The sequence below is a fragment of the Labeo rohita genome, chromosome 10 (assembly GCF_022985175.1).
Source record: "Labeo rohita strain BAU-BD-2019 chromosome 10, IGBB_LRoh.1.0, whole genome shotgun sequence".
NCBI classification, from domain to species: Eukaryota; Metazoa; Chordata; class Actinopteri; order Cypriniformes; family Cyprinidae; genus Labeo; species Labeo rohita.
In genome coordinates, this window is record NC_066878.1 from 2,948,872 (window position 1) to 2,973,157 (window position 24,286).

Consider the following 24,286-nt stretch of genomic DNA (forward strand, 5'->3'; position numbering starts at 1 on the left):
GTTTCTTTATAGCGAAAAATGAACCGGAAGTCTTGGCCACAGGCTGGCTTCCGTGTTGAAGAATAAGGGTGGATTATATTTTTATATATATTTTTATATATATATATATATATATATAGCCGCAGCCCTGCAGATTTCAGCTCCAACCATAATTAAAAACGTACCTGCCTGTTGCTTTCTAGTAACCCTTCAGACCTTGATAAGCTTGTTCAAGTGTGTTTGATTAGGGTTAAGGCAAAACTATGCAGGGCTGCGGCTCTCTAGGACCGACGTTCGCCACCCCTGATATATATATATAAATTTCAGTCTTTCTACCTCAATTTCACATTTAATTCAATGTGTTGTTTTTGGTGAAATTTACAGTACTAGCAATTTCTAAGTATAAACTGTTATTTTTCAGTCACTTCACCTTGAAGACGCCTGTTATCTATTTAACACATCAATTAACTTTGTCCCAGCTTTTTTCGAGGTTGTAAACAGGATTTAAGGTTTCAAGTGAAACTGAACATTTAGTTCTTCCAGAGAACTTGACAGAGACTTTTTCCAGGTTTGTATAATAATAATACGTCAGCAGCACCTTGGACTGCAAAAAAAAAAAAAAACCTTTGGCTCCACCTCCAGACGCCACTCTTATCACGTCACATAACACTGTATGTTGATTTTAATGAGTACACACCTTTAATTTCCAGTTTTTTACTTCTATTTGTCATTGAAAAGTTATTGTGCTTTAATCTTAGAGACGTGGGAGTCAAATATTAACAGGGTTTTATGAGAGCACTTGTAACGTCATTGATGTCAAAATATCGGCTCATTGAATCAGTTACTGTTTAACATCAGGGTCGAAACTGAACCTTGTGTGAGAGCTTTGTTTGAAAAACCAGAGATTTTAATAGTGCAGATTATCTTTACAGCTTGTTGTGACATCCGTGTGTCGGGAAATTGAACAGGAAGTCTAGTTACTAGTCATGTTCAACATATAAACATCATATAAAACCTTGGGATGGTTTTATAGCTTTTATCTATTCATGTGCTTGTTGGTAATGTATGAAATGATTTAAATAAGAACTGTAAGTTGTCCTTCATATATGACTTTGAACCTAAGATAAGATTGTTTAGTTTTCTCTGAGACAAAGTTAAAAATTCTGCAAAGGTCACTTCTGTTGACACAAATGGAGGACAGTGTTTGATTTGCTATTTGCTGTGACTTAAAGGGGTATTTAAAGGAGTAGTATACCTGATAATTAATATTTTGGTCATTCAAAAATCTTTCCTTGAAATGAAATACAGCATTAAAATAATCAAACAATAAAAAACTACAAAAAAAAAAAGAAAAAGAAAAAAAAAAAAAAAAATCAACAAAATTACTTTGAATAAAATTTAAATTAAATAAAAAAATCTGAAAGTAAAAAACAAAGACTGTTATAAAAAACCTTTCCTTGAAATGAAATAAAATTAAATAAAATATTGATAAAAAAAAAAAAAAATAAATAAATAAGACAGTACTAAAAATGACAAAAACACAAAGTTGCTGTAAAATTTAAAAAGGAATTGGAAAATATGAAAATAAAAAAACTAAAACAATTATTAAAAAATCTTGAAATTAAATAAAATATTGGAAAAAAATGAAATTAATAAAAATGTACTGAAATGACAACAACACAACAAAATTACTTAAAATTAAAATGGAAAAAATGAAAATAAAAACTAAAACAATTATAAAAAAATATTTACAGAAATTAAATAAAATATTGAAAAAAATAAAAAAGCACTGAAAATGACAACAGCACAATTATAAAAAATCTTTCCTTGAAGGAAATAAAATATTGAAAATATGAAATAAACAAAAAAAGTACTAAAAATGACAAAAACAATAGAATTACTAATCAGAAAATAAACTAGAAGAGTTATTACGCATTGAAATTAAATAAAATATTGAAAAAAAAGAAATAAAAAAGCTACTATAAACGACAACAAAATTACTTTAAATTAAATTAAAATGAAATAAAATACTAAAACAATTATAAAAATTTCCATGAAATTAAATAAAATATTGAAAAAAGAAAAAATGAAACAAAAAAGTACTAAAAATAACAAAAACACAATTCTAAAAAATCTTTCCTTAAATGAAATAAAATATTGAAAATATGAAAAAAAAAAAAACAAACAAACAAAAAAAAAAAAAAAAAAAATAAAATTACTAACTGGAAAATAAACTAAAACAGTTACTAAAAATTTCCCTTGAAATTAAATCAAATATTGAAAAAAATGAAATAAAAAAGCTGCTACAAACGACACAACAAAATTACTTTAAATAAAATTAATTATTAATTATTATAAAAATTTCCTTAAAATGAAGTAAAATCTTGAAAAAAAAAAAAAAAAAAAGTACTAAAAATGACAAAAACACAATAAAATAAAATTAAATTAAATTATAATTAAATTGGAAAAAAGAAAAAGAAAAAAGAAACAATTGTAAAAAGAAATCTTTCCTTACAATTTCCTTGACTAAATAAAATAAATAAAAAAACAGCTAAAAATGACAAAACTCAACAAAATTAAACTTAACTTGAAAAATATCAAAATAAAATCAATAATACATCAACAATACCAAAACTTATTTTACTATAGTTTGATTTTCCTTTCTTGTAATAGACTGTGGCTTGCCATATTTCCCTTTTGCTAGTGACAGAGACCATTTGATGCGCTTGCAGCAGGCAAATTACCTGCATGCTTAGTTTGTAAATTGAAATTTGAGCTACAAAGTGGAAGGTTTTCTCTGTGTAACAGCTTAACCTTTAGTTACATTTTCACACAAAGCTATGGTATGACTGTAGAAGACTTAAAATATAGCATTCAAACACAAACTAAAGTTAAGGAACCTATGGTGATTTAATGGTAATATTAGTTTTTGAGAAAAAGAGAAGTTGAAAATGTCCATTAGCATTTGAAAGCCAAGGAAACTTCTTTTTAAAGAAAAAAACAGATGTAATCTTTCATGTTGCAGTTGCAGCCCATTCAAAACTCTCACTGTGAAATGAAGTGAGCGCATTTAGGAGGAAGAATGTTTTCATTTTTTATTATTGTTGACACTTTGTTTGCTTATTTTACAATGCATACTTGTGTCATCTATGCTAGAGAAATGTAAGACCAGGTTATCACTAATAAGGAAGACAATGGAATGATCTGAGCAATGAACTCTGGTCACCAGGTGGTATTTTTGATTTGCATTTACCTGACGGGTGAGTGTTTCAGCTGGTTTATCAAGCGAAGGTGTGGCGTTGACTGCTCATTACACATACAGAGAGCGGACAGAGAGTCCGCTGACACTCAAACGTGAGGAGAGCCCTCAGTCAGGTGAGCTTTACTAAATATTCATTTGAATGACATTATATATCATATCATACAGATCTATTGCTGTTTATGAGACTAATCTGTTTTTCCTTTACGTTCAGTCAGCAGATCTTATTTTGACCTTGAAGTTTTGACACTTTTGGATCGAGTTCTACAGTTCAAACAAAGCCAAAGGCAAACAATGGGGTCGACAGATACGGTAATGACGTTATATATTAGTTTTTTGTTTTCTTAACTCCGTACCTGAACATGTTTCTTCTCTTCTGACACATTTGGATCTTTCAGTCCCCGGTGTATTTTGACTGTCGTTGATTTTATGAAGCAATACAGACACTGTCGGTCAACGAGTGAGCAATGTTTGTAAAGCATTAACTTTGCTGAGCATTACAAACCGGGCATTTGATGAATGATTCATCAGAAAGATCATTTGATCTTTTAAAAAAGAACATAGTTAATCGCCTAATTAAACTATTTGGTCTTGTGGGTTTCTGTTTTGTCAGTAGCACCATGTTGCCATTTCAGGTCATTTTCATAAGGAGCTATTTTTGGAATAAGCTACTTTATTATTGTACCTGAGCAATTTATGTGTGAAATCAAAACAGACTGCCATTAAGTTTCAAATGAGTCTGCTTGTCAAAGCTGCATTTATTTAATCAAAAATACGGAAAAAAACTATAATATTGCTAGATGTTATTACATTATAAAATAATGGTTTCTTTTTTTTTATATACTTTAAAATATAATTTATTTCTATGATGCAAAGCTGAATTTTCATCAGCCATTACGCCAGTCTTAAATGTCACGATTCTTCAGAAATCATTCTAATATGTTGATTTATTATTAGAATTATTAATGTTGGCAACAGTTGTGCTGCCAAATATTTTCTGTGATACTTTTTTCAGGATTCTTTGATGAATAAAAAGAAAAGGCATTTATTTTTACAATGCAATATATTTTAAAAAATTGTAATATTATTATTATTATTATCACTTTTTATCAATTTAACACATCCTTGCTGAATAAAAGTATTCATTTATTTACAAAAAGAAAGAATAAATATTTTTACTAATCTCTAATTTTTGTATGGTAGTGTATACAGTAAGAAAAGATTTTTATTTTAAAAAATGCTGTTCATTTTAACCTTTTATTCATAAAAGAATCCTGAAAAAAGTATCATAGGTTTAAAAAAAATATATTAAGCAGCTGTTGTCAGCAGTAATAATTAATCAGTATATTATAATGATTTCTGAAGGGTCATGTGACACTGAAGACTGGAGTAATGATGCTGAAAATTCAGCTTTGATCACAGGAATAAATTAGATTTTAATGTATATTAAAATAGAAAGAAGTTATTTTACATCGTAAAAATATTTCACAATATTACATTTTTTTTCTGTATTTTTGATCAAATAAATGCAGCACTGATGAGCATAAGAAACTTATTTAAAGAACATTTAAAGTCTTGCTGATCCCAAACTTTTATATATAATTTCAATTATGTATATAGTATACAGTATATAATCTCATTTCCTGTCTCTACTGGTTGTAAAATGTCAGAAATATTGAATTACTGTTAAGGCGTGTTAAATACCTCTGTTAATCATTTATTACTTATAATAAAATATGTCGTTAAAACAGTAAGTAGTGTGTATTATTGTTCAAATAAGGAACAATGTTTGTTTAAAGGGTGTTTATTTCCTGTAACAGTCTGCACGTTGTTGTTAGTCACACTGTAATTGTTTACATGGACTCAGTAGTCTAAAGCAGCTTCTTGATGTTTATTGTTCTCATTTGATATCCTTTTAGTCACATTATGAAGGAAAATGTGCTGCGAATGCCTTTTTAACCTGAGAAACTAATCAAACCCCATATTTCTTTCAGACTTACGACAACGTTTCTCACGTGAACCATGGTTTCCAGCATGACGAGCAGCGGCCTCCTCCATATGCACCACATTCTGGAATAAACCCGGCTTTACCTCAGTACCCCAGTCCTCAAAACCCACAATATCCATACCAGAATGCCCCTCCGTCATACCATTCAGACAGATACTCGCCTGCTCAGAACCTGCATCAGTATACGCCTCAAACAGCACCTGTTAATACACACCGCACGGGCGCACCTGGACTCAACCTTGACGCTAATCCAGTTCACAAAGGTATGTAATGCTTCTTAAAGCAGTAGTTCACTGAAAATGAAAGTTCTGTTGTCACTCACCCTGAAGTTGTTCCAAGTTGTTTTGTTGTGTTGAACGCAGAAGATGATATTTTGAGGAATGTGGGGAGCCAAATAGTTTCTGGTACTCAATGACTTCCATAGCAGGGTCAGAAATGAACATTTCCATTAAGGGGCAATATTTGCCCCCTGGAATTAATTTCCAGGGGCGTTTTTTACATTTGTGAAGGGAATTTTTATAATCACTTTATTATTATAAAAACCATATGTTGTCTTTAATGTCAAATAGGCCTACATACATTTACCCAGTTACTTTAATCCATATTTTAAACTGTTGTCAGTAACAACAGACTGTTTAAAATTGTTCTAAATTACAAAAAATAAATCTAAATTACATATACATGTAAAAAAAACAGGAGCTCATAGGGCTGCAGTATTATAGCAAAATCATTATTGTAGATTATTGGTCTTTACTAATAAAGATTATTAACATCAGTATAGAAAACAATATAAAACATTTTTTGTTTCATTTTGGGCACATCACATTCTGGATTCACAGACAACATTCATGACGTTAGTCAAGTCTAGCACAAATTTTCCAAAAAATTCTGTTATAATCACTAAAATTGCGAAAATAATCTTTTATTTACATCATATCTACATGCATACTCATCAGCTCCGGCGTTTTCAGTGGTAACTAATCTAAGCGCCTTTGATTGGCCGATATATTCCTAAGTTCAACAGAAACGTGTTTGATTGGTTATAAGGCTCAACGCTGCACGAAAGCGTTGAAAAGCAATCTGATGCAGTGTGAGCGAATTTAAATGTAATTCTGCGAACTGATCATTTTCATTCATTTTCACATCCGTAATACTTTAATTATGCAGGGGCAATTTTTGCCTCTTTGTCTTGAATTAATGGGGCATTTTTGTTCATTTTGGTGGCATTTTTGCTACAAGCCCTGGTTAATTTCCGACCCTGGTCCATAGTGTTTTTTATCCCTCAGTACTATAAAATCCACTAGGGATCAACAACTTGATGAAAAAAATTTGTACAAGTTTGAGTAAATTACCCCTTCAACCTCTTTTAGTAATTTTCATGTTTTCAATTCTAGATTTACAGTTGAAGTCAAAAGTTTACGTACACCTTGAAGAATCTGCAAAATGTTAATTTTACCAAAATAAGAGGGAACGTACAAAATTCATGTTGTTTTTTATTTAGTACTGACCTGAATGCGTTATTTCACATAAAAGAAGTTTACATATATTCCACAAGAGAAAATAATAGTTGAATTTATAAAAATGACCCTGTTCAAAAGTTTATGTACACTTGATTCCTGATTCCCACAAATTCTTTGGTTTTTCAGCATTTTTGTGTATTTGAACTCTTTCCAACAATGACTGTATGATTTTGAGATCCATCTTTTCACACTGAGGACAACTGAGGGACTCATAGGCAACTATTACAGAAGGTTCAAACGCTCGCTGATGCTTTAGAAGGAAACATGGCGCGTGAAGAGTCGGGGGGTGAAAACTTTCGAACAGGATGAGGATGTGTAGATTTTTCTTATTTAGCCTTAATATCATATTTTTTCATTTAGTACTGCCCTTCAGAAGCTACAGAAGATAGTTACATGTTCCCCAAAAGACAAAATTAGTTAAATCTACCCTGATTTTCAAATGCAAAAATTTTTAATCACCCCGACTCTTAACGCATCATGTTTCCTTCTGAAGCATCAGTGAATATTTGAACCTTCTGTAATAGTTGCATATGAGTCACTCAATTGTCCTCAGTGTGTAAAGATGGTTCAAATACACAAACGGGCTGAAAAACCAAAGAATTTGTGGGACCTGAATTTTTCTGAAGAACAGCAGGCAGTTTAACTTTTCAGGACAAAACAAGGATTCATGAACAACTATCACTAAACAAAAAACACAGCTGTGGATCATTCAGGTAACAACACAGTATTAAAAATCAAGTAAACTTTTGAACTGGGTTATTTTTATAAACTGTTATTTTCTCTTGTTGATTATATATAAACATCTTTTATGTGAAATATCTTATTCAGGTCAGTACTAAATGAAAAATAACATGCATTTTGTATGATCCTTCTTATTTTGGTAAAATAATTAACATTTTGCCGATTCTGCAAGGTGTATGTAAACTTTTGACTCCATCTGTAGACATAGATGCTTATGAGCTTTGGTTCTTCAGCAGTGTCCAGGAGAAAAAAATGGCCAATAATCCTTAGCGTACTCATCTTCCTACTGATCGCTGCTGGAGCCGTAGCTGTGGTGCTTTGGTATTATGGTAAGAAACTCACACACTGTATGTCCTACTAAACCTCTACCCAGTTATTTGTTGCTCTGATGTCCTCTGTTTACTCCAACAGGTGTGTTTGATTGTTATCAAGGCCGTCGCTGTCAAACAGATAACAGATGTGTCAGCTCGTCGCAGTGGTGTGACGGTGTGCTGGACTGTCCGTCAGGAGACGATGAATCTCAGTGCTGTAAGAATGCCTTACGCATATGGTCTGACATGTTGAACTGATCCTATTTTAAGATCTTTACTGTACTTTCTGTTTTTGTTTTTGTAGATCGTCTATATGGATCTAATTTCCATCTTCAGATGTTCTCAAATGAAAGCAAAAAATGGGAGAATGTGTGTTCAAATGGATGGAATGACAACCTTGGCATGCAAGCATGTGAGAAGTTTGGATACGAGAGGTAATGTTAGAAGTCTGCTTTATTACTACTGTATAACGACCTTAACAGAAGATTTCAGTTTCAAACAAATGCTGTTCTTTTTAACTTTTTATGCATTAAAGAATCCTGAAAAAAATGTTGCAGTTCATCCACAAAAAAAAAAAAAAAAAATAATACTGCATGTTTTATGAGCACCAAATCAGCATATTAGAATCATGTGAAAAATGATGCTGAAAAGATGCTGAAAATTTACAGAATTTTGAATGATTTGAATGAGGTGATTTGTAATTTGTGCTGTGGGTTTGTTTGTGATTTATCTTTCAGGAACACTTATGTAGGTTTTGATGAGATTGACAGTTCAGATTGTCCATCTAATAAAGCAGTGACACTCAAATGTATAGGTAAGATAATAGTTACGCCTCTTTATTTTGTTTTATTTTATTCCTTTTTTGTTGTGAAGTAAATATTTTTTTGGAGGTGTTACCCTTATTTTTACCCTTATGAAGTATTATTTTAAAAGCAGTTTAAATAAAACTTAAATAAAATATGAATATTAGGTATAATAATAACATACAGAAAGAAAAAAGAAAGACATAAGGAGAATTTTTTTTAGAAAAAATAAAAAAATTAGAAATGCCTTGGCTACTTAAAATAAGTACTGAAATAAGTACTAAATTAACGAAAACAGAAATAAAGTTGAATATAAAAGTTAAATAAAGCAAATAAAATATAAACCAAATATATGGATCTAATTTCCTTCTTAAGATGTACTCCGATGAAAGCAAAAAATGGGAGAATGTGCAACATGCTACCAATGAGTTAAATCATGCTAGCAACATGTTAATCATGCTAGAAACATGTTAAAACAACATGATAATCACGTTAGAAATATGCTAGCAACATGCTAACAACATGTTTATCATGCTAGAAACATGCTAATTACGTTAGAAACATGCTAGCAATAAGTACAATCATGTTAAAACGTGCTAGCAATGTGTTAAATAATGCTAACAATGTGTTAAATACACGTTAACATGCTGGCAACATGCTAATCATGTTAAAAAACATGTTAAATCATGTTAGCAATGTGCTATGTTGTTTATTATGCTAAAACATATTAACAACGCATGAATCATGCTAGAAACATGCTAATTACGTTAGAAACATGCCAGCAATAAATTAAATCATGTTAAAACATGCTAGCAATATGTTAAATCATGCTAACAATGTGTTAAAAACATGTTAATCATACTAAAAACATGCTAGCAACATGGTAACAACATATTTATCATGCTAGAAACATGCTGGCAACATGTTAATTGTGTTTAAAACATGTTAAATCATGTTAGCAGCACACTTAAACATGTCGCTAATTATGCTAAAAACATATTAACAACTATTAACCATGCTAGAAACATGTTGATTATATTAGAAACATGTTAGCAATATGTTAAATCATGTTAAAAATGCTGCCAATGTGTTAAATCATGCTAGCAACATGTTAATCATGGTAGAAACATGTTAGAAACATTTTAGCAACACAATAATCACGTTAGAAACATGCTAGCAACATGGTAATCATACCAGCAACATGTTTATCATGCTAGAAACATGCTGGCAACATGCTAATCATTTTAAAAGCATGTTAGTAGCATGTTTAAACATGTTAGCAATGTGCTATGTTGCTAATTATGCTAAATCATATTAACAACGCATTAATCGTGTTAGAAACTTGCTACTTATGTTAGAAACAAGCCAGCAATAAATTAAAGCATGTTACAACATGCTAGCAATGTGTTAAATCATGTTAACAATGTGTTAAAAACATGTTAATCATGTTAAAAACATGCTAGGAACATAGTAATTATGCCAGAAACATGTTAGCAACATGGTAACAACATGTTTATCATGTTAGAAACATGCTGGCAACAATAATTGTGTTTAAAACATCTTAAATCATGTTAGTAGCATGCTTAAACATGTTGCTAATTATGCTAAAACATAATAACAACCATTAAGCATGCTAGAAACACGCTAATTATGTTAGAAACATGCTACCAATACGTTAAATCTTTTAAAAACATTCTAGCATTGAGTGAAATTATGCTAACATGTTAAAAATTTTTTTTAGCAATGTTAAATTGTGCTAGCCACATGTTAAACATGCTAGCAACATGGTAATCATACCAGAAACATGCTAGCAACATGTTTATCATGCTAGAAACATGCTAAATCATGTTAGCAGCATGCTTAAACATATTAGCAATGTGCATGCATATGTTAACACTGCCCTGGTGAAAAAAACAGCATATGCTGGTAGGTATGTTTTGATGCTGGAATGCTGGTTAGGTAGGTTTTGATGCTGGTTTAAGCTGGTCCTTTGCTGGTTTATGCTGGTCCTTAGCTGGTTTAAGCTGGTCCTTTGCTGGTTTTTGCTGGTCATGTTGCTGGTCAAGGACCAGCATGAACCAGCAAAGGACCAGCTTAAACCAGCATCAAAACCTACCTAACCAGCATCCCAGCATCAAAACATACCTACTAGCATATGCTGGTTTTTTAACCAGGGTGATCCCAGTGTACAAATTTGTTGTCATCTTTGCCTCACTCTCATGTGAATGATAAAAAAAACTTTTGGGTGAGCCATATTTTTACATATTAGAAGTATAGCTTGTAGCTGGGAAAGCTACTTTTTCACATACACTGATACAGATTTTTGAATTCTGTTGTAGACTGTGGACAGAACAACGGGAGGCGAATTGTGGGAGGAACCACTGTGAACTCAGGGGGGGGGTGTGGCCATGGCAGGTCAGCCTGCAGTCTTTCGGAAACCATTTGTGTGGTGGGTCTATCATTACACCTTCCTGGATCGTCACTGCAGCTCACTGTGTTAATGGGTAAGTGCTCTCATTTAGTAAAGTCTCATCTGACGCAGTTATGATGAACTCTAATACGTGACAAACTGGTGTAGGCGTTCAAATCCAGATGGATGGACTGTGTATGCTGGATATCTGACTCTTTCCGAGATGCGGCGCGCCACTGGCAATTCTGTAAGCCGAATTGTCATGCACGACTTCGACCCGAGAACCGATGAAAATGACATTGCCCTGATGAAGCTAAGTCGTCCACTCACAATTACATGTAAGACCAAATTTTACATTTTTCTCCCAGCCAATAAGAAAATTTCATGATAATGTGATAATACTGACACATTAAGTGACAATATATGAAAGTATTATTGTAGGTATTTTAGTATTATTCACAGTGTATACCATTATAGTGTTTATTGATGTTTTAAATTAGCTATTATGTTTACATTTTCAGCTTTTTTCTCAACATTTTCAAATTTTTTATTTAGTATTATTTATTTATTTATTTAGACATTTTTTATTTTTATTTAATATTTTATTTCACCCTTTAAAAAATAAAAATGAGCTTTTATGGTTATATTTCTAGTTTTCATTTTAATTGAAGTGTAAACCTTAGTTATTCTGTTATGTGCTTTTGTCATTTGTTTTAGTTTTTAAAAAATATTTCTAGTTTTTTTCAGTTAGTTGACAATGCAATATTTCTCCTTTTTAAATTTAATGATTATTTATTTATGTATTTAATATTTATACATTCATATTTTATGTAATATTTTATGTAAAATTATATATATATATATATTTTTAGTTTTTCTTTACTATTTAATTTTTCAGTTACTTGGCGTTTTTCTTTTGTAATATTTATTTATGTATTTAATATTTATAAATTGCTATTTTTATTTAATATTTTATTTTAGCCTTATTTCTATATAAAATAAACTAAAATGAGCTTTTATGTTTATTTTCAGTTTTCATTTTAAATAAAGTGTAAGCTTTAGTAATTCAGTTATGTGCTTTTGTCATTTGTTTAAGTTTTAAAATATTTCTATTTTTTTTCAGTTAGTAGGCAAGGCAAACGTTTTTGATTTTCTATTTAATATTTATTTATTTATATATTTAATATTTATAAATTCATATTTTTGAAATATTTTATTTCAGCCTTATTTATATGAAAATTAGCTTTTATGTTTATATTTTCCATTTTCATTTTAATTGAAGTGTAAACGTTAGTAATTCTGTTATGTGCTTTTGTGATTTTGTTTTAGTTTTTCCAAAATATTTCTAGGTTTTCTATTTAATTTTCAGTTAGTTGGCCAGGCAACATTTCCTTTTTTTTTTATTTAAGAATTATGTATTAAATATTCATAAATATTTGTTTATATTTTCTTTTGGCCTTATTTCTTTTAACAAAAATAATAATTTTAATAGTTTTAGTTGCGCTGTAAAAATAAATTTTCAAAGTAGAAAATAAAATACTATTTCAGTTTTATTTTTTTTGTTTAAAATTTTCTTTTGCATTTTGCAGGATAGTCAAGCTGCTCTTTCATATAACTCTTTATAGATCAGCCATGACTTTAGAAGAACAGGAATGAGTTGAACGGACCATTTCTGTGGTTCTGTTTTGAAACCAGACAGTGTGAACGTCATTTTCTATGGTGTGGAAAAGAGCAGCTTGAACATTCTGCAAAATATCTCCTTTTTTGTTTTACTGAACAACCATACAGCTGTGGTTGATGACAGTTTCTGTTTTGTTTCTTGTTTCAGCAAACGTCCGGCCAGTGTGTCTGCCCAATAAAGGCATGTACTTTGAAGCGCCGCGGGAATGTTACGTCACTGGATGGGGGGCACTAACTTATGGAGGTTTGAAACTTTTTAAAGAGCAAACCCTAACACAACAGTACTAAAACACAAACAGATCCAAATGCATAATATAGGACAGAAAATAACACGTCACACTGAAAAGCATGACAAGCAAATGTTTTCTTACAGGATCTGTCTCAGAAAACTTACAAGAAGCCAAAATCAGGCTAATCAACAGAACAACGTGCAACAGCCGACCAGTGTATAACGGACAAATCACAGACACCATGATCTGTGCTGGCAAACTGGAGGGCGGCGTGGACTCCTGTCAGGTTAGAAACACAATCTGAAGCTGCTTGATCATTCAAAAGAGTGAATTAGAGTACTGTAAATGTAATGTATGTGGCAAAGGCCAAATTAAATAAGTGCTTTTTTCCACATAGGGCGACAGTGGGGGTCCTTTGGTCGCAAAGGAGAATTCTCTATGGTGGCTGGTTGGGGACACTAGCTGGGGTAGTGGATGTGCTTTCAGAAACAAGCCTGGAGTCTACGGAAATGTGACCTACTTCCTTGACTGGATACATGAACAAATGCGGGTAAGATTTCACATAGCAATCCAAACTGTGTCACAGAAAATGAATTATTATTATTATTATTATTATTATTATTATTATTATAATACATGGTTTTGTTTTTTGTTTCGTTTTTTTCAGAAATATTAGCTTTTTTAGTTTAAAGCTTTTTGAGACGAGCAACTGATCCAAATCGCTGACTCTCAGGGACTGTGACGGTGTCCAGGAGATGTTTTTTATAGTTCTTGTTCTTATTTTAAATTTTGTTTTCACATGAATCTAAAAGAGCCAGTTATTTATTTTCACCAGTGTGTATGATGAAGTAAATTGCACATTATGCCACAATATGCACTTTTTTTGTACGTTTTTGCGTGAAGAATACAATTGTACAAATGATTTTACAAAAATCTCTACGTCACTGTTTTATATCACTGACACGTTTGTGTTCTCTGGGCTTCTTTGTCACCGCAACAGTTCACATTTGCATTATTACAGTGTTTAATAATAGGGTGTGACAGGCAATAAAACCACTCCCCTCAGCACTGTGGACAGACTTGGTGCAAACAAACTAGTTTTTTGATGCTGGTTTAAGCTGGTCCTTTGCTGGTTTTTGCTGGTCACTATATAGATAGCTGAAATTGTTTTTACAACATCAAGATTTTATGTTAAAATGTATATGAATGTCTGAAATGTTTTTGCTATTTTTACTCACCTATTTGTCTTCACATTAAATGAATTTTTATAAATATACATATTTAATGTTGTCTCTGAGTTGTAATGAGGTCAAAAAAGCTGCATATATACACTACCAGTCAAAAGTTTTTGAACAGTAAGATTTTTAATGTTTTTGCTCACCAAGCCTGCGTTTATTTGATCCAAACTGCTGCAAAAACAATACAATTTTGAAATATTTTTACCATTTAAAATAACTGTTTTCTATTTTAATATATTTTAAAATATAATTTATTCCTGTGATTTTAAACCTGAATTTTTAGCATTTAGCATACTCCAGTCACATGATCCTTCAGAAATCATTCTAATATTCTGATTTGCTCCTCAAAAAACATTTATTATTATCATCATGTTAAAAACAGAGTATAATTTTTTCAGGTTTCTTTGATGAATAGAAAGTTCAGAAGAACAGCATTTATCTGAAATAGAAATGTCTTTATCATCACTTTTGGCTAATTTAAAGCATCTTTGTTAAATAAAAGTATTAGTTTCTATAATTTCTTTCCCAAATAAATAAATAAATAAATTAATTAATTAATTATACTGACTCCAAGCTTTTGAATGGTATAGTGTAAAATGTTACAAATGCTTTTTATTTCAGGTAAATGCTGATCTTTGGATCTTTCTGTTCATCAACGAATCCTCAATATACTCAACTGTCTTAAATATTGGTAATAATAATAATAATAATAAAATGTTTCTTGAACAGAAAATCAGCATATTAGAATGATTTCTGAGGGATCATATGACTGGAGTAATGATGCTGAAAATATTGCTTTGATCACAGGAATAAATAATTTTATTTTAAATATATTCACATAGAAAACAGTTATTTTAAATAGTAAAAATCAAATCAAATATTGGCTTGGTGAGCAGAAAATAATTCTTTTAAAAACTTTTGACTAAAATATATCATTATATTTTAAAGATTTTATATATGGACTTTAAAAGTATCATATTGTAAAAGAATTTTTCATATGAACTTGGTTATTATGATATATACTCCTCAGAATATAATAATGTTCAATGTCATAATTTGTCATTTATAATGTAATATAAAAAAAAAGTTGAAATATAACATTTCAAATGTGTAAATGTGAAATGTGTAGAGATAGAGATAGATAGATAGATAGATAGATAGATAGATAGATAGATACTATCAAAATATAATTTTTTTTAAAATGCTATTGAACTAATTTTAATACATTGCATTATTATATAAAGATACTTTAAAAATGTTATATATATTATTGAGGACTATATATATATATATATATATATTATATAATATATTATATTATATAATATATTGTCTGTAACTGATTGATTCCAGTTAACTTTACAAGATCTAAAGTAACAGAACGTCTTATTGGATATAATATACATCTTCTTTTATGGCTTCATGGAGCATGAAGGCTCACAATCAGCTGACCAAACCACAGGAGTAAAACTCCTGTGACCCATTTTCCTCAGCTTTTCCTCACGCCTAAAAAAAATGAATTCACACCAACCCACGGAGTCCTCACGGTTCCTGGCTCTCGGTTAATCACCATTATGAAGTGTTATAGCATATTCAGCAGCAGTATTTAAACCTCTCCTTTGCCATTTTAGCAGGACCTTTAATCACCGCTCATTGAATTTGCGACTCTAATCGGCAGATGCTCAGTGGAGGAGATCAGCGTCTGCTACCTGTTTGTACCAATTAGCAGATGCGTGACACTCGGCTGACGGCTCTTCAGAGGGTTAACAGATGTGGCAATTACGGCCTCATTTGAATGAATGCTCAAGGGGTTCAACATAAGGGCTGCGCAATTACACGGCAGCCTGGGAACCCATTTCATCTTCAGCTTTATTCTCGGGCTCTGCGAGAGCGAAGTGTTGGCAGGGAACCCACCGTGTGTTGACAAACAAACCTGCTTCCCGTGATTTTTTTTTTTCCACCGGGGAAAATATGCTGAGAGGTCCATAAACCCCAAAATGTCATGCTGATTTAGCCCACTCGGGCCTGACTCGGGCTGCAGGAGAGCTTAGTTATCATAATGAATGAATGAATGAGATTTTAAGGGATATATTATTGTTCAGGAAATAAATAGAAAAAATAATAAAAATTATTATAAATGAAGAGCAACTAATTCAAACCATAGACACTATTTTATTTTATTTATTTTTGTCTTATCTACATCTGAAATATTCTCCCAAGTGCATCAGGTAATATTAAAGGCTTTTTAAGGAATTCTTTTAAAAACCATTAAAAATCTTACTGTTCAAAAACTTTAGACAGGTATTAAAATAGTTCTAAATGGAGTAATGGAGTACGTATAATACATTTTCATGTCAACTACCTATATTCAAAATAAAAAATAAAATCTGTGCCACATATTATAAAGATTTTATGTATGGACTTTAAAATCATTTCTTTGAAATCATTATTAGATATGAACTTGGATATTACAATATATACTCCTCAGAATATAATTTTTTTTATTAAATTTTTATTAATTTTTATTAATTGGTTTTGGTTTTTATGTTTGTTTGTCTTATCTGCATATGAAATATTCTCCCAAGTGCATCAAGATTAATGGCTTTTTAAGGAATTCTTTTAAAAACCATTAAAAATCTTACTGTTCAAAAACTTTAGACAGGTATTAAAATAGTTCTAAATGGAGTAATGGAGTACGTATAATACATTTTCATGTAAACTACCTATATTCAAAATAAAAAATAAAATCTGTGCCACATTATATTATAAAGATTTTATGTATGGACTTTGAAATCATTTATTTAAAATCATTATTTAATATGAACTTTACTATATACTCCTCAGAATATAATTTTTTATTTAGTTTTTATTCATTTTTATTAATTGGTTTTGGTTTTTATGTTTGTTTGTCTTATCTGCATATGAAATATTCTCCCAAATGCATCAAGATTAATGGCTTTTTAAGGAATTCTTTTTAAAACCATTAAAAATCTTACTGTTCAAAAACTTTAGACAGGTATTAAAATAGTTCTAAATGGAGTAATGGAGTACGTATAATACATTTTCATGTCAACTACCTATATTCAAAATAAAAAAAATAAATCTGTGCCACATATTATAAAGATTTTATGTATGGACTTTAAAATCATTTCTTTGAAATCATTATTAGATATGAACTTGGATATTACGATATATACTCCTCAGAATATAATTTTTTAATTTAATTTTTATTAATTGGTTTTGGTTTTTATGTTTGTTTGTCTTATCTACATGTGAAATATTCGTTCTCCTAAGTACACCAGGTAAGGCTAAAAGCTAAAAATAGAAATGTATTTCTCGCCTTGTGTCACAAACAAAAGATATTTTTTGTAGATGTTATTTCCACACAATAAACGTGAATATACATATGCAATCAGCTCCAAAAAGGATAAAAGGACCATAAACTTACTATAAAAGAGTCAAAATGCAGGTTTTACATCAATGTTAATGAGTCACAAAGCCTACTGTAATAACACGCCATGTATAAGTGAAATTTAATAGCGTATTTTCAAGCATATTATGTCCTCGGAAGACATGGAGTAAATAACACAAGTCAAATAAACCAGTGATATTTTGCTGGCCCTCTTCTGTCACAATCGCTTGAAATTTAAAATATTTGCTAAATGCGACTATAAGACATTATTAACATTACAGAACAGCCATGATATTCTACCAAACATCTCATTTTAGAGAATATAGATAGAGTTGGGAGAAAATAATGACGGAATCTTCTTTTTTGATGCAGCGTTTCTTTAAGGAGTCGCCCAGGTGTGAGCAGGGCACATATTCTTCAAACAGGACAGATGCTGAGGTCTTCCTTTGGCTCTCACATGAGGTTTAGTGTCCGCCGATCAAACACAGTGTGTCATTTAGTCTGAGGGCCTGATCAAATACACTTGCCTCTGCAGCCAATGAGGGGGGAGAGCTTGTTACTGGGCAGTTATGGGTTTAGTCTCTCTCTCTTTCTCTCTCTCTCTGTTCTTGAGGTCGATGTCATACATCAGCGTTCATAGATTCCCTGTGCTGCTGTGTGCGATTCTACTGAACATCAGCAGTCTGTGCTGCTTTTAAGATCAGCTAATAGCATCAACTATCAGCTCACCTCAGCAACACGAGCAATATTAGGCTTATTAGAGGAACACTACCTGCTGACATCAAATTATTTCTGTATATAGGAAATGTCATAGGATATATTCATATGTCTGTTGCTTTCCTGTCTTTTCTTCTTTCTTTTTTTCTGCACTAGCGTCTTTAACGCGTGACGTATCCTAAAATAGGCTAGTTATGTTTTAACGTCTAGCTAACATCAAACATTTTCTAGTTGTAGCCTAGAGGTACTTCTTAAAACGTAATATTAAGTTACTTTTAATCTTAACCTTTAGAAAATGTTACATACTGCATTGTAGATGCTAAAAAGGACTAATAAAAGCGGAAAGTGTATGATGCGCTAGTGTATTTATGCAGTTCTCCTGACAAACGGGAGGCGGCGTCACGGACTGCCAGGATAAACAAACCGCCTCAGATCGTAGTTGTGGGGTTTCCCTTCATTTTCTCTCACAGGTCTGCTTAAAAATAGACAATTTGCAAACGTCACAAAATTAAGTATGATAAAACAAGCTGATTAAGGATATATATTTAGTATTTAGTAAGTATAACAACGTGTTTCTGACGAGGTTGTTACAGAATGGCTGGAAAAACATGTTTGAAGACGTATATTTAAGTGTACAAAACCCTCCAAATTAATAAGCTAATGTTAAAGGGTCAATAAGAGTGATAAAATAGAGAAATATAACAGTGTTTCTTCGGTATTGCTACAGAATGGCTTGGAAAAGACCTTTGAAGACGTTTTAGGTCAGTATTTGTATGTGTATGTTTAAATACAAAACAAACAGGTTGTTAAAAGGTCAAAAAGAGTGATGAAATAGAGAAATAATACAAATGTTTCATAACGCATGTGGTAATTGTTGTAATCTTAGAATTCATATAACATTAACGTGATGAAAATTAACTGTAACATGGTTATCAAAAAAAATTATTACTATATTACTATACTTAAACCATGGTAACCACAAATTAACCAAGGTTATGCTACAATAAGTATAGTTTAATCATGGTATTTGTAGTATAATTGTGGTTGTACAACCCTGGTGAAAAAAACAGCATATGCTGGTAGGTATGTTTTGATGTTGGTTTAAGCTGGTCCTTTGCTGGTTAATGCTGGTCCTTTGCTGGTTCTTGACCAGCAACATGACCAGCATAAACCAGCAAAGGACCTAACCAGCATCCCAGCATCAAAACATACCTACCAGCATATGCTGTTTTTTTCACCAGGGAAATAGTAATCAATACGCCAAAACTGGTTACGACACATTTACTATAATAAAACCATGGTTAATTTTAGTAACAGTTTTAATAAACCATCCAGAAAGATTTTCTGTACACTTTGAATACATGTAAGTTCACATTTGAGTCATTATTTTACAAAGAGGCTTCAAACTTATTTGTTTTTTTTACTGTTTTATAGCCTATATCATTTTAGTATTCATAAACCATTTCTGACATCTGTTTTGATTTAGTATATACACTCTCACTCACAGATTTTGAACAGTAGTATTTTTGTTTTTTAAAGTCTCCTGCTCACCAACCATGCATTTATTTAATCCAAAGCACAGCAAAACAGTAATTTAAAAAAATATTTTTACTATTTGAATATATTTTAACTTGTAATTTATTCCTGTGATCAAAGCTAAATTTTCAGCATCATTACTCCAGTCTTCTGGAGTAATGATGCTGTTAAAAAAAAAAAACAAAAAAAAAACATTTTATTATTATTATTATTATCAAAATTTCAAACAGCTGAGTATATTTTTTTCAGGATTCTTTAAACGAAAAAGCTTTTGTAACATTATACACCATGCCATTCAAAAGCTTGGAGAAGCTTTTTTAGCTTTAAATTGATCAAAAGTGATGATAAAGACATTTATAATGCTACAAAAGATTTATATTTCAGATAAACGCTGTTCTTCTGAACTTTCTATTCATCAAAGAAACCTGAAAAAAATTCTACTCAGCTGTTTTCAAAATAATAATAATAATAAATGTTTTTGGAGCAGCAAATCAGAATATTATAATGATTTCTGAAGGATCATGTGACTGGAGTAATGATGCTAAAAATTCAGCTTTGAAATCACAGGAATAAATTACATTTTACAGTTATTTTAAATAGTAACAATATTTAAAAAATGTACTGTTTTTGCTATATTTTGGATCAAATAAATGCATGCTTGGTGAGCAGAAGAGACTGCTTTAAAAATCATTAAAACTCTTACTGTTCAAAAACTTTTGACTGGTAGTGTACATATGTATCCATGCCTTGGAACCTGGTATATATAGCAGTGATTGCATTTTAGTTCTCCTGTATGCAGTGCAAAAAGAAGTGTATGCATTGGATAATCCAAGACAGAATATTCTCTGCGATTCTCTTCAGCTTGTTCTGTGTTGGTCAGTCTTTCTGTTGACAGTTTTGTATTTAGGTCACACAGGAGCCCTCGGGCAGCAGTAAAGCATGTCCTCTACAGGAGTGATTGACACCTTCTCTGATGGTGAATGAAGTCTCCAGCTTCTCTGGGCTCCAGCCACAGTAATAAACCAGCGCTGCACACTGACGGTCTGTCCTCGTCTCATTTCTTTAATTCGATGTTTTACGTGAGACATCGTAATTGAGGCAAATAAATCGAGACAGTTGTAGAATAACACAATTAGTGTTTCATTTTTTTTCTCTAGGATGCAATCATCTTTTATTTCCCATTAATGAAACAACACCTCATTTTATGGCCTACTGAACCGAGCAGCATGGATTGTGAATTAAATTGAGAGGTAAATAAATAACAAGAAAATCTTGTTACCAAAACTGCATTGCATATTTACACCGAGCTACAGCCGGGCATGTGTAGCCGCCTTCGAAATGACCTTTAAATCTAGATTAGAGTTGACTTTGCCAGAGTTCCTTGTCACCTTGCTTTTTTTTAATCAACAAGCATTCCAAAATACATGCAATAGGGTGTCATTAAACCCATAGTGCCTGTCTTAAAGGTTTGGCATCTATTTGCATTGTCCGTATTGAAAACAATGCAGTATATTCAGCTGCAAACACCTGAAAGCTTTCTAGGACTATATGGAACAATAGACTTTCTGTTGCAAAATGTAATTTCCTGTCTTTAGAGGGATCAGCTTGGATTTGAATTGCCTTTAATGTTGAGCTGAAGTCCGTCTGTGTTGCTTTAAGATGAAAGGAAAGAGGAATCTGGTTTTGGATCAGAGGAAAAGCTCTGGCGAAGCATGTCAGTCTCACTCTCCCAGTGTTTCTGCGAGAAAGAAGAGTCTTACAAAAGCTCTTCGATCTCACAGTTGTGTGTCTTAGACAGCAATGAGATTAAAAAAAAAAAAAAAAAAAAAAAAAACTCAAGTCTTCTATTTCTCAGATGTTTCTCCTGAGAAGTAGATCTTGTAATCTCATATCATCTTCTCTAGTGTTTAAGAAAATGTATCTCTAATGTCTCTAAGAATTTGCAAATTGCATTATGAATTCAAACCCTTTTAAGAACAAATTGTTAATTTATTTTATCTTTTAATATTTTATTGTATTTTTTATTGTATAATTTTATATTTTTTACAATTATAAACAGTGATATAATAATAATAATAGTAATACAAAATTAATTAGAGAAATTAAAGAATTCAAACTCTTTCAAGAACAAATTAGTTGTGCTACTGCTTTGCATCATTTGTCTAATTTTGTATTCTAATTTATACTTTATTTATATAATAATATATGTAATAACAATAATTATACAATAACTCTTTCAAGAACACATTAGTTGTGCTAATGCTTTGCATCATTTCTCTGGTTTTTAATTTTAGAGTTAAGACTTATTTATTTATTTAATTATATGTAATAATAATACTATTTTAGTTTTTTAAATTCTATTAATTATATAATAATAATACTAACTATAGTAACAATTATTTTTGCAAACAGAAAATTCATTATGAATTTAAACTCTTTGAAGAACAAATTAGTCCTGCAACTTCTTTGAGTCTTATTTTATTTTATTTTATATACAGTAATATAACAATGTTAGAAATATGAGCAATATGAATTCAAAAACATTCAGTAACAAATTAGTTGTGCTGCTTTGCATTATTTGTCTCATTTTTTAATTTTATTTTTAATTGTATTATTTTATTTTAATTTATGATTAAATTACAATTTGTGTATATAATTATATATAATAACAAAAATATTACTATTTTGTCATTTTTATTTTTTATTAATATATTTATAATATAATAATAATAATAATACTAACTATAATAATAATTTTTGCAAACTGAAATGCAATATGAATTTGAACTCTGAAGAACAAATTAGTTGTGCAACTGCTTTTTCATTTTTATAGAATTATTAATTTAATTTATTTATTATTATTTTATTTTATACAATTATAAAAAGTATTATAACAATATTAATACAAAACTCTGCAGTCAGAAATATGAGTGGAATATGAATTAAAAATCTTCTAAGAACAAATTAGTTGTTCTACTACTATGCATTATTTCTCATTTTTTCTTTTATTTGTAATTTTATTTTATTTTTAATTTATGATTTGTTTATATAATTATATAATAATAATAATAATAATATTTTTGTATTTTTTATTAATGTAATTATACAATAATACTATAAGAATCATTTTTGCAAACAGAAAGTGCAATATGAATTCATTTTTTATTTTATTTTATTTTATTTTTTATTATTATTGTATCATTTTATACAATTATATACAGTAATATAACAAGATTAATACAAAAGTCTGCCATCAGAAATGTGTGTGCAATATGAATTCAACATCTTTGGAGAACAAATTAGTTGTGCAGCTATATTTTTTATTTTATTTTATTTTATTTTATTTTATTTTATTTTATTTTATTTTATTTTATTTTATTTTATTTTATTTTATTTTATTTTATTTTATTTTATTTTATTTTGTTTTGTTTTAAACCAAACTGAGAAATTATAAATTGTACAGCACATTATGATGTTCATGAGGATAATTGGAGCATTATTTCTTCCACTCAAGTTCACAGCAGAGACCGTCTGCTCTCAGCAGCACATGTAGTATCTGCACGTACCAAACGCAGCTCTGTACATTCATCTGTCTGTCATGTTGACAGGTCTTCAGCCGCAGCGATGTTAACGTCCCGTGGCTGTTCTCCAGTGATGAGTCCAGATGGAGGATATGTTGGTACCTGCCCTTCTATTTCCATTGCCAGCTCTCTCCCTCCAGCCCCCGGTACACCTCCACGCCATCTGTGCCAACCTGCCGTCTCTCCGTCAGACAGTTGCAGGTTCCGCCGTGCGTGGCAGGCCTACAGCTGTGCAGACAGCCAGCCCAACATCTGTGTGTCCTGTGGGACAGACGGGGGGGAATGTCCCGCTGATCTACTCAGCTGCTGCCGGCCTTAAACACAGCCACGGGCCGGCAGTTCTGTGGACGGGAGGAGTTTTGCAATGTAAGTGTAAAACAGAAAAGCATTCTCTGTTCAGTATTAACTACTGAAGTTTTCCTAACCTTGCAAAAGTATATATTATGAAACAGTAGTAGTAAAGAGACAGAGAGAGAAAGAGACTTCCCTATATATTAATATATTAATATATTAATATACAGCATACAATATACATTGAAATATAAAATACACATATATAGACATTTTATAGAATTTTCCTTTTATTTTATTTTTTTTTTAAATTAGTCTCTTATGCTAACTTTTTTCTTTTTTTTTTAATTAAAAAAAAAAGTCAAAAACTTTAACACTGAGAAATATTTTTAATTATTTCTAAATAAAAATATATATATTTAACCATGATGCAAAGCTAAATGTTTATTTGGTTTCATTTGGTGATTTGGTGCTCAGAAACATTTATTAGGGCCCAAGCACCGGTGGTGCGAGGACCCTCTTGGAATTGCTCTGTTTATTATTATTATTATTATTTTTATTCTTCTTCTT

General features: G+C 30.8%; 1 protein-coding gene and 1 long non-coding RNA gene across 2 annotated transcripts in view; both read left to right on the forward strand.

The window, feature by feature from the left end:
* The first annotated feature begins 3,222 nt into the window (after window positions 1-3,222).
* On the forward strand, window positions 3,223-14,217 carry tmprss2 (transmembrane serine protease 2). Its single transcript, XM_051121573.1, is given in 14 exon segments — window positions 3,223-3,354; window positions 3,453-3,550; window positions 5,233-5,509; window positions 7,744-7,836; window positions 7,919-8,035; window positions 8,123-8,252; window positions 8,556-8,632; window positions 10,961-11,013; window positions 11,016-11,125; window positions 11,200-11,369; window positions 12,860-12,955; window positions 13,085-13,227; window positions 13,339-13,491; window positions 13,609-14,217. Coding segments are annotated over 13 exon segments (1,446 nt in total). The 5' UTR covers window positions 3,223-3,354; window positions 3,453-3,532; the 3' UTR covers window positions 13,618-14,217.
* Window positions 14,218-20,570: 6,353 nt separating this feature from the next.
* LOC127172001 (uncharacterized) overlaps window positions 20,571-24,286 on the forward strand; it is an 8,559-nt gene continuing 4,843 nt past the window's right edge. The window contains exons 1-3 of the long non-coding RNA XR_007828581.1: window positions 20,571-20,885; window positions 21,002-21,094; window positions 23,453-23,791. This is a non-coding gene — a long non-coding RNA (uncharacterized LOC127172001). The remainder of the gene's footprint in view (window positions 20,886-21,001; window positions 21,095-23,452; window positions 23,792-24,286) is intronic.